Below are 10,650 nucleotides of genomic sequence, written 5' to 3'. Positions count from 1 at the left end.
CATCTTCAAAAAGTACTCTATTAGTAACAGCAGTGCATGACAACCACATATAACGTCGATACAGTACAAGATTATTAGTAGGAAAGTATCTTTGACATAATGTTCCTGATTTTCTTTCAGGACCAATATACAAGGAGAAAATGTATCTTGTGTGATATATATATATTTTTTATGTTGAAAGTATACTCCCATAATCCCATAGGAAATCAAGCTCTGGTGGCATGCAAAATTACTCTATCACAGACCTGCTTTACAATAAACTATTACATAACAAACAAAATTCTGTAACTAAATTGCAACCAAATCAACTCAATATAATTAATTACAATACCAAGTAAATTATGAGTGAGCTTTTTTTTGACAATAACAGGAATTGCATTAAAAATAAAAGATGTTTTTTTTTTTGTTTTTTTTTACAAATTTAATAGATAAATATATTCACTGGTACCATTAGAGCAAAGAATTCTCACTATTTTGAACAAATTCTGTAAGAAAATAATAATGTGCCCCAAAATGGAATGAACAAATTAAACACACCTTAAAGGTATGTGGAATTTCTTCTATAAAATGGAATTATTAATTGCCTTAACAACATATAAGCACATTTATATATATCCCAGAGAAAACCAGCCATTTTTTTTTTTTCAAAAACAAAACAGAAAAGAAAAATAGAAAGCAATTAAAAAAAGTTTAAAAAAAAAAAAAAAAAAAAATCGGTGTCCTCTTCAATGCACATATTCTGAGATCCTGTCATCAAATTTAAAACTAGCCCTCTGCTCTTTATGCAAACAGCAGTAACTGGCAGTTCTTTTCTCCGTAAATAGTTAAATTTTTGCCAATTTCTTAGTGGCCAATATTCACAATTACTAGTATGTAAAAGACATTTTTACACAATATATAACAAAATTCTAGACTTCTTATGATATCATAATTTCCAGAAATGTTCAAGCTTTACAGATCACAGTAAGAAAAGACTAGCTTCCTTTTTTTTTTTTTTTTTTTTTTTTTCCATTTAAACAATCCTTACCCACAACGAATGAACATTACAGCCTATTCTAAAGGCACCCTGTGCAATACACAAAAAACGGTTTGATACTTTCCAGTGAATGCTGATTAGAGTGCTTTTATATTAAAGCACTGCAGACAGCCACAACTCAGTTTCTGGACTTTGGTATGTGGCATTGTTTATTTTTTGTCAGCTACCTCACCTTCTTCAGTCTTATCTGGTGAGGAACCAGCAGATTCTGCTGATACAAGAAAAGATGACAATGAGACTTTACTGTCTGGTGACACTGATCTGTCAAGAGTAGATTTGATCAAGCTCTCAAGAATTCCCAACTCTTGATTCTTTCTTTTTCTTTGTGCCTCTTCCTGAAGACGTGCATTTTCATGAAGTTTTCTCATCATCTGTGAAGCAAAAAAGTTATTAGAACTCAGCTGAGAAAAATCCAGAGAAAAAAATGGCATGCTCTGCCAGAGAGAAAGCTGGGACGGGAAAGAAGTGTCCGAGGATGGACGGTGACTGTTCTCAACCAATGTCCTAAGTCCATTTGGTTGTTCACTATTTGTGTTCAAAACACTGCTGCTGTTTTTCTGACTTTTAGTTCCTGCCTTGGTAATTTTATTATTACTGCTGCTGCTGTTGTTGTTGTTGTTGTTATTATTATTTGAAGCACTTTGGTTGTTTTTTGTTAATAATGAAATGTTATTACTAGAAGAATTTGCAAAAGAATCCCTTTTTCTTGGCCGTAGTAAATGACGTTCTTTAACTTTATATTCAAGAGTTGAATGAGGAACACCATAAAAAGTACCTGCTCGATGTACACTCATTTCACCTCGTTGGACAGCTCGGACAGCTCTTGCAAGATTGTCTCTGTCATAATTTCTATAACGCCCTCTCTTCGGACGCGTACGTTTCTCTTGTTTTAGCATTTCCAGCGATCCATCCAATGCAGTGTTATACTTTTCATCAGATGAAGACTGCTGATTTAAATTTGTCCAAGAGACACTGCTACTAGATTTATTCACATTGCTAGAAGACAAATTTGGACGCTTTGATGGTGGTTCATCTTTTGTAGTTCCCTTATGCGCATGACTGTTATTAACCCTCTGGCTAATACTCCTTGCTATCAGCTCCTTAAGTGAAACCGTAATCCCCTTGTTCCCCGAGGCTGACTGACTAGATAAGGACGTCCCTGAAGGCGTCGGTGCAGAGGGTAACAGGGGACTACTAGAGTCTGTAGTTTCATTATTTACTGGAGGTGACTTGGCTGGTTTATAGGACGGAACTTTCAGTATCACATTTGATAACTTAGTAGCTGGGTCCAAATCTTCAGAGCTGGTAGAATCAACATCCTTCTGACGCTCTCTTTCCACTTCTAACCGTTCTTCTGTCAAGCGACGGATCAGATCAGGCAGAAGAGGTAACTTCAAATCATCTTTTAAGGCAAGTGAATGGTTAGGTAGATTGTAATTCTCTTTACATTTTGCCAATGCTAAATGTGGAATGTTTGAAAAAACCTAAGGAAGAAAAAAAGACAAAGCATCAAAATTTAATTTTTTTCAATTATCACATATATTCTTAAATATCCTTGAAGGACATATTCTTCATATATCCTTGAAGCACATATTCTTCATATATCCTTAAATATATTCACTGGTATCACCAAAACAAAGAATTCTCACTATTTTGAACAAATTGTAATAAAATAATAATGTGCCCCAAAAATAGAATGAACAAAGGATTTGTAAGCTTCAACAGTTTGGGCTAATTGTTGAAGGTTAAAAATAACCTTCAACAAATAGCTAAGCTTTTTATTTTGCATGGAAATAATCTTATTTAACATATTAATCACCATAATGTTAATAAAAAATTGATTCCTAAGGGATCAATTCCTAAGGAAATTGATGCCACCAATTTCTTTTTTTTTTTTTTTTTGAAAATATAATCATACCACAGTTGATATTGTGACAAATATACCTGACCTATTAAAAAAAATGACATCAAAATCACATTAAGGTCTATGACACTATCTGTGATGGTACACAGCTTGAACATCAAGGTGAACTGTGACATCAGTGTGTAGCCTAATTCTTAAAAAAAATTGGGACAAACAGTCTCGTGATTATTAACATATCAAAGAGTAACAGTAAATAGGAAATTCTTAACCAAGTTTCCCCTCCCCTCCAAACTACATTATACACCAGAACCTAGTTGTTCATGGTGGGTTACTTTCCTGAACATGTTCACAAAACGAAAATTTGCCAATGACACAGTAAAGGGCCTAGGCCCTTTACACCCCCACTCCCCGGTCTCTCTCTCTCTCAACTCATATTGCTTGGTTGTCAGATTCTGCTGGGGGTATAACAAGTATAAATGCAGAAGTTGTTTTATTGTAGATAGAGCTTGTGGAAAAAATTATCTTTATGCATCAAAAAAATTTACGGACAATGAAACTTGGTTATGGGAAAGTCAGGCAGTTTTCCAAATTCTGACCAACAGTACAAGTTGGTCAGCCCATATATAGGAATATAAGTTAAATATATAAAGAAATCTCAAAGCTTCTTCATCATTTATGCAGGGTATCCCTTGAACTATCACTGCAATTTTTTCAGTTGCAAATCTGCATTGATTATCAGCAAAATGGATCTATGACTAACTACAGATTTTGATTTTAGATAAAAAATGAAAAAGAACGCTTAAATCAGATAAGGCATTTATTTAATTTATACATTTACTATCAGTTATGTTCATTAACTTATCCCTCTCAGGTCCACAGCATCAAATATAACATCAGACATCATAATAGCAAATAAGCTGACTAATGGTGGAAGTTGGGCTTACAAGAAAAAAAAATAATAATAATAAATAAATAATAAAAGCAAACAAATAAAATAACCTAGGAGAGTGACCAATGACAGCTGCTTCCAGACCAATAAAATGCATAACTATTGCAGTTTCCTGTAGGTGCATATAACCAACAATTCCCAAGAGAAGTTAGCTGGCTGTAACCAAGTGGTCAGAAGCAGGGTTATACACCTGAAGTATCCAAATCCATACAATACCATAAATTATGTAATATCCTTATAGTCAACCTTGCAAACTCCTCTAACCCTACATAACCATCCCAGACAAAACAGAGCAGACATTTTTTTTAAATTTTATTTTGGTGAATAAACAAATACCTGACCAATGACAGATGAACATTGTTCAAAGAATGAATCATGAATAATCAAAGCAGTTTTTTGAAATTTGAAAAACAAGATCAAAAACTTATCCACAAATTAATGAATAGCAGAGGTAGGAATTTCAAGGTACTGTTGCACATGCATGCATGCGTGTGTGTATGTACATATAAGTTTATGTAATAAGATCAATGGGAAGAAGAAGAAGAGAGAAATAGGTAATAAAGAGTAAGCATAATTCATTTAGAGATAGCAAGAAGGGACAAAAAAATATAAAATAAAATTATATATACACATATAATACGAAATGGAATAATACTAAGATAAAGATATTTACACGTAACATGCAACACTGGTGTCACTTTTCAAGAACCAAACATCAAGACTGCAAGTAAAGGTAACACTATCAAAACTTCTGTTTCTGATATAAAATACATGCCATTAAGGTTTAGTTAAAACTAGAGGATGTAAATAATTTAGAATTAAGGCATTAAGAAAAAGTGTAATGGAAATTAACATCCAAAATGAAAGTTTAAGGGGGAAGAGGTATGTAGTTTATAACTGGTATTTCCGTTCTTTTATTACAGAGAAGAAGGGAAATGCCCTTAGAAGTAAAAAGAGAACTTACCATGAATGCAAAAGGTGCAAAAGAGAAAGTAAATGTGAACACTTCAAAAAAAATATATAGTACCAAATTGGCAACCTCCTGCAAACAAAAAGAAAAAGTCTAGTGAAAACTTCAGATTAAATTCGTGATGCACGCAACTCAGCATAGAATAGAAGCATATATAAACAACAAACCAGATAACAGGCACAGGTGCTAATAGTTTTGCTAAGACCTATCCAATCACCTGTCCCACATACCAAGAAGTTGTGCTGGTCAGCAGTGAGCAGATGAAGGGGTATTCCTGATGCAGACAATGGGGTCTGGTCAACTTTCCACTGTAAGCACCCTGTTCAAGAATTAGGAGAGAGTGATTTTCTTTTACCCTGACAAATAATCATCTGTTGTTTCGCAGAAGTGCATCATCCACACTTTCCATATCTCTATTTAAATGGTCACAGTACCTGAATATCTGAATGACTGACATTTTGGACAGTTTCAAAAAAAATTTTTTTTAATTTAAGAATTAGTTCAAAGAACCAGTGACAATATGCATGAAGAGAAGGAGGATGAGGACAATGAAGGTATTAAACTTTCTAAACATGAAATGTTGGCAGTTTTTGAAACTTCGTCGAGGCCTGCAGTGTGAAGAAAATGTTCCTGAAAATACAAGGTATGTTAAAACAAATGTGGACATTTTTATAATGATTGATGTACACTAAAATGCAGTGTACAACAAAATATAACCAAACATTCAAAATAATTCTTAAGTGTACTAATATTGTGTGCATCATGTACATATGAAAAAATTGTATCTTTTAATGTTTATGTATTAATAAATTGTTTTGAAACGTTAGAAAACATATTTATTCCCACTTATTTCTGATTCATTTACCATCTTTTACTGTATATTTCTTTATAAAGAAATTTTTGTTTAACGAATTTTTGCAAGCGATTTCGTTATATAGAAGTCTGACTGTACATTTATTTTATTATCCCACTTTCACAGGTGTTCTGTTCATCTAAGTAACACTCATTTCGGTAAATTCATGTACCTTTTTCTTGACTCCTCCCCCTTTGGAAATACCATTTCCTAAAGGCTCGTATTAGTTCGCCACTAGTTTTTCTGCGACTTTTGTTACAATGTAAAAGTTTGTTCAACATTAATAACTTTGTGCATTTTCAATTTAGATGCAACAGTTTTATTCAACTGCCATTGAGGTAAAGTGATAATGAGCTTGTGAGTGAATTAGTATTAAAAAAACTGTCCTGAACTATTAAATAAAAAATGAAAAGAATTACTAGTTTCTTTTCACCTTCCACAGTTAAGAAATTAAAAATAAGTGAGAATGTCAGTGAAGACTTTACAGACTGTGTCAAAGGCTGATTTTATTCCTGATGGTATCTGCGTCCAACAGCAAGGAATGACTGGCCAAGTTGCTGGACTGTTGATCAAAAAAATGACTTCTGTGCAAAGTATAATTGGTAAATGATCAAAATAAGAGACTTGGCTGTGCATTATGTACATAAATTTGAACCTTAGAGTAAAAAGTAAGATGGGCAAGCAAACAATGAAGTTAATTATTTTGGCGAAAGCAGACAGCAACAGATACTGTCTTTAAGAGAAAAAAAAATTTTTCGATCACAAGAACTCGGTGGGACATAATGTTGCTATAAAACTGGTAACAGAAGCTGAGAAAAAGCCCCTTGAAAATTTAATAACAAGAAATATTTTTCACACTGCATATAAGGTGGCCAAAAAAAATTAGTCTTTTCATAATTTTGAATCAGAGATTGACCTACAAGAATTAAATGGGATTGACATGGGTCGTATTTTTCATTCAACTAATGCTTGCATTAACATCTCGAATCCAGGTGGAAAAGACTAGAGTTCGAATCCTGTCAATGGTGGGAGGAATTTTTATGGGTCTTTTTCATAACGTGGCCAAGTTAGTCAGTCTCAGGCAAGGGTAGCATGGTTTTTCTCTATGAGAAACTTGGGGATTTCTGGCCAGCAAGCAGAAAATCAACCTCAGAATCCAGGCAATTTACAATATACATGGAGCAACATGCCCTTAGTTGCCGATGCTCCCAAAACCAACCAATCTTGAATCACATAAGTGATGAAATTAGAAAAAATTTGGCTAATAAAATCATTATGTCAACAAGTAAAATTTCATTGATAATTGAAGAATCAACCACGGTGAGTAAATATCCACTTTAATCATTTACATTCGAACTTTTAGATTTGACAGTGGAATGATATCTCCCATAAATTTGTTTTTGGACTTGATTGAACCGGAAAGTGTTACTGCAAAAGGGATATTTGATTCTCTGCTCGATTGTCTTCAGTCATACGGAAAACTATTTAAAAACTCAATTAGTTTGTGTCACATGTGATGGTGCACTGTTATGATGAGTAGTAAAAGTGGCATTATGAAACTAATGAAAGTTTCATAATGAAAAACTAATGAAAGAAAAATTCCCTTCTTTAATAGTGTTGCATTGCGTTAATCACTGATTAGAACTATCAGTTGGTGATACTGTGATATCTGTGCACGTATTGATAGATTTAAAGCATTTATTGATAAATTTATGTATAACACATAGCCAAAAAATCCAGAAGCTTTCTACAGAACTTTGAAACAATCAGTAGAAAGCACGCTGCTTGATAGTAAAAAATGCTGATTTGGCAGAATCTGCCCAAGTATTTGATAAGAAACATTGGCCTAAAGATATTAACTCTCAAGTGACATTTGGTGAGAATAAAGTTATAAAATTGTCAATTATGCTTCGATGCTTCAATTAAATGAAAGAGACACAAATTGTGGATTGTGGGAATACCTAATTGAAAGGATGATTTCAGAAGATGATTTATTGGTTTTCTGGCCCACCTAGGTCAGCCTTGATTAGTTACCAGATTGATGCACTATGATCACTGCCATCTAGTGGTTCCTTTACTTGAAGATTTCTTAACACATAAAAGAGATAATCAGATCAAGTGTGCTACCTTTACTTGTTTGAACATGTTGGTATAGAAAACAGTCATCCAGAATTGTTCTGCTACTGAGTGAGTGAGTGACTAAATGATAAGTTCCAATCAATGTCAGGAAAGTTACAATCTCCAATAAGAATGAATTTCAAGAGCACAATGAATTTCATTCATGGCACTCCTGCCAATCAGGCTGTTTTACAGTAGAACATTAACCCTTTTCAAACTCTTGATTTTAATATATTTTCTTTATTTGTTTTTAATAATTTGTGTGAAATTCCAGAAACATTAACAGTTTTGTTTTTATTCATAACTTTCTCAAAGAAATAGTGGGCAGTCATATTAAAGTATTTTATATTGCTTGATTTTAAGATTCTCTTTCTGTCACTTCCATCATTTTCTACTCTGCATCAATAAACTGCATTCTTGTTTCTTCAGTTATTGTTTTTAATTAAGCTGTGTTCGGAAGTGATCACAATAAGTAGCATCCACTATATATATATGTACATACCGGATGATATTAGTCACTTCATTTCCATTTTCAAGGTTATTTCAAATTTCCCATGCTGATATGGGAAAATTACATGTGTGCACACATTTCTTCTTTTTCTGCTTATATATATATATATGTGTATATAAATATTTAAACAAAAACACACATACATTTTCTAATTAAAAAAAAATTTGAGAGACACCTGTGAGATGCCACACACCAAATAATCAAAATAGTTTCAAGAACAGTTATGCATCACCTGACTGCAATTATTGTGCAAAACCATAAAATTTCACTTAAAAAACTGCTTCAGAAAAGATGTCTCTATGGTTAGGAAGGTATCATTCTCCTAAGTACTAACCAGGTTTTAATGCTTCTTAAATTCGTTTTTTTCAATTGGACAAGAACCAGTATATTCATCATAGTAGGCCTGGTAAGGAAGGTAAAGAAAGTTTATTCATTAACCTGGAATCAAGTTTTTGCACTGATTCTTTTCATGAACTATATATCAGGTCCCACACAACCACTACTGGGTTAAACTCCTTTAACTGTAAGAGTTTTATAATTAATTCAATATATGCTTTAGCCTATATCACTGGGAAAGGTAAAAATGGAAAAGGGTATTGGTTTGTGAAGTAGTTCTAAATTTGTCAATAAATTCTATCTGAAAAATAAGTAAATTTGCTGTTTCCACTCGGGGACAACCACACAGAATAGTTCATAAAATAGAGAATACAAGAAACAGCACCGTATTTAGCAGTCACTCACAGCACGTATACTTATGCATCCATGCCTGATGCATTGAAGTGTTTTCAGAATTCTGAACTGTACTGTTGTGCTCCAACTGTCATATTACAATTGATATTATTTACATTCAATGTGGATTCTGTAGCACCAGTTACCTTTTAAACTTTTACAGTTTAGTGAGGTTGGATTAGTACATTAATGAAAGGAAAATAGTTTTACAACAGGAGCTTGGAGAAGTGGGAGAAAATTAAAAGCAACATTTGAATATCTAGTGGTTATGTTTGGCAGTTGTTTGGTGGTTATGTTTGGCATTAACAGTTTTCTGCCCAACTATTATGAACCTCTTAGGGTTGGTTCATGCTGTGGTGCACTTTCTCTGGTAATAGTGGTAAAATTGTAAAATAACTATTTTTTTGCTTTTGCAATTTATTATTATTTTGAGAATATAAAGCAAGGAATGTGACTATTTTCCTACTCCCTGCCATCCAATTTTATTCGCTTGAATTAAAGCCAAACTGGCTCTGGATGCTGATGCAGTGAAAGAAAAGCAAATGCAAACCTAGTGAAATGTGTTGTTGTGAAGTGCAAAAAAGACAGCAAAGGTTTTTTTTTGATTTTTTTGATTTGGTAGTTGTTGGCGCATCGGCTTCTGTGGCCATATTGCACCTCCCAAGGTTTTTGCAGTACTTTGATCCAAGCCCGAGGCGGGAATCGAACCCGCGACCTTTGGGTTGCTGGGCAGGTACTTTACCCACTCGGCTAGCCCGGTCGGATAGACAGCAAAGGATTCTTATGTAGTACACTGATTGGAGATTAGAGTCTAGCATCATTATGAGACTGAGAATGAGAGAGTGGATGGAAGGAACACCATTACAAGGATTCACCAGCACCAAAATGTAGGCTGGAAAAATCATGAATTCTATTTTTTCGGACATTGGTGAATTCATGATCTACCCAGTGATTTCACATATTAACTCTCAGCACTAAGTTGAAACTGAAGACATGAATTCAAATTGGCCACCCTGATATATATATAGATGGTTCTTCTCTAGCATGATGATATGCATTTTCACACAAATAAAGTAATGACAAGAACAGTTTTATACTTTGGTTTCCCTTTATTGCTAAACCCATCACAAAATCAAGATATGGACTGTATGGGCTTGCACCTATCTTTAAACCTAATCCTTCAGAGAGTTAAGTGAGGCTCTGTTGAAGCATTGCATATCTTTCATATAGAAATAATAGTTCTAGCCCAGTGATTTATTATGTTTGGTACTTTCAAATTAATCAATATTTGTTTAGGTTAATGGTGGCAAATTTTTGAGAAATGCTGTTAAAAACAATGACACTGTTTCTGGTGTCATTGTCAGCAATTATGACAGCTTTAATTATTACATAATTCTCAAAATGTTAGGTAGCCATTCACACAACAAATTGTCAAAGTCACTGCACTTGGTCCTTGAGGTTGTCACAGATATTCTCTCAGATACGCCTGACAAGCAGTGCTTGCTACCTGCGAGTCGAAAATGCTAATGGAACTGATATTCGGGTGACTCCATACTCAAGTCAAGTGGACCCAATTTTGGCAAGTTCCGGATGGTCTGTGACAGCCAAATCCTCTGTTTT

General features: G+C 33.8%; 1 protein-coding gene across 1 annotated transcript in view; it reads right to left on the bottom strand.

Annotated features, from left to right (window-relative positions):
- Positions 1–1,043: 1,043 nt before the first annotated feature.
- The window catches only part of Eip93F (Ecdysone-induced protein 93F), a 195,586-nt gene continuing 185,979 nt past the window's right edge, over positions 1,044–10,650 (bottom strand). Inside the window, exon 7 of the mRNA XM_090371113.1 lies at positions 1,044–2,520. Within this exon, the coding sequence (XP_090227239.1) occupies positions 1,186–2,520 (1,335 nt within the window). The 3' untranslated portion in view covers positions 1,044–1,185. The remainder of the gene's footprint in view (positions 2,521–10,650) is intronic.

Source organism: Mastigoproctus giganteus, chromosome 4 (genome assembly GCF_048544385.1).
Source record: "Mastigoproctus giganteus isolate SK-2022 chromosome 4, ASM4854438v1, whole genome shotgun sequence".
Taxonomy (NCBI): domain Eukaryota; kingdom Metazoa; phylum Arthropoda; class Arachnida; order Uropygi; family Thelyphonidae; genus Mastigoproctus; species Mastigoproctus giganteus.
The sequence above is the reverse complement of the archived record's forward strand: the minus strand, read 5'-3'. Positions and strand labels throughout refer to the sequence as shown.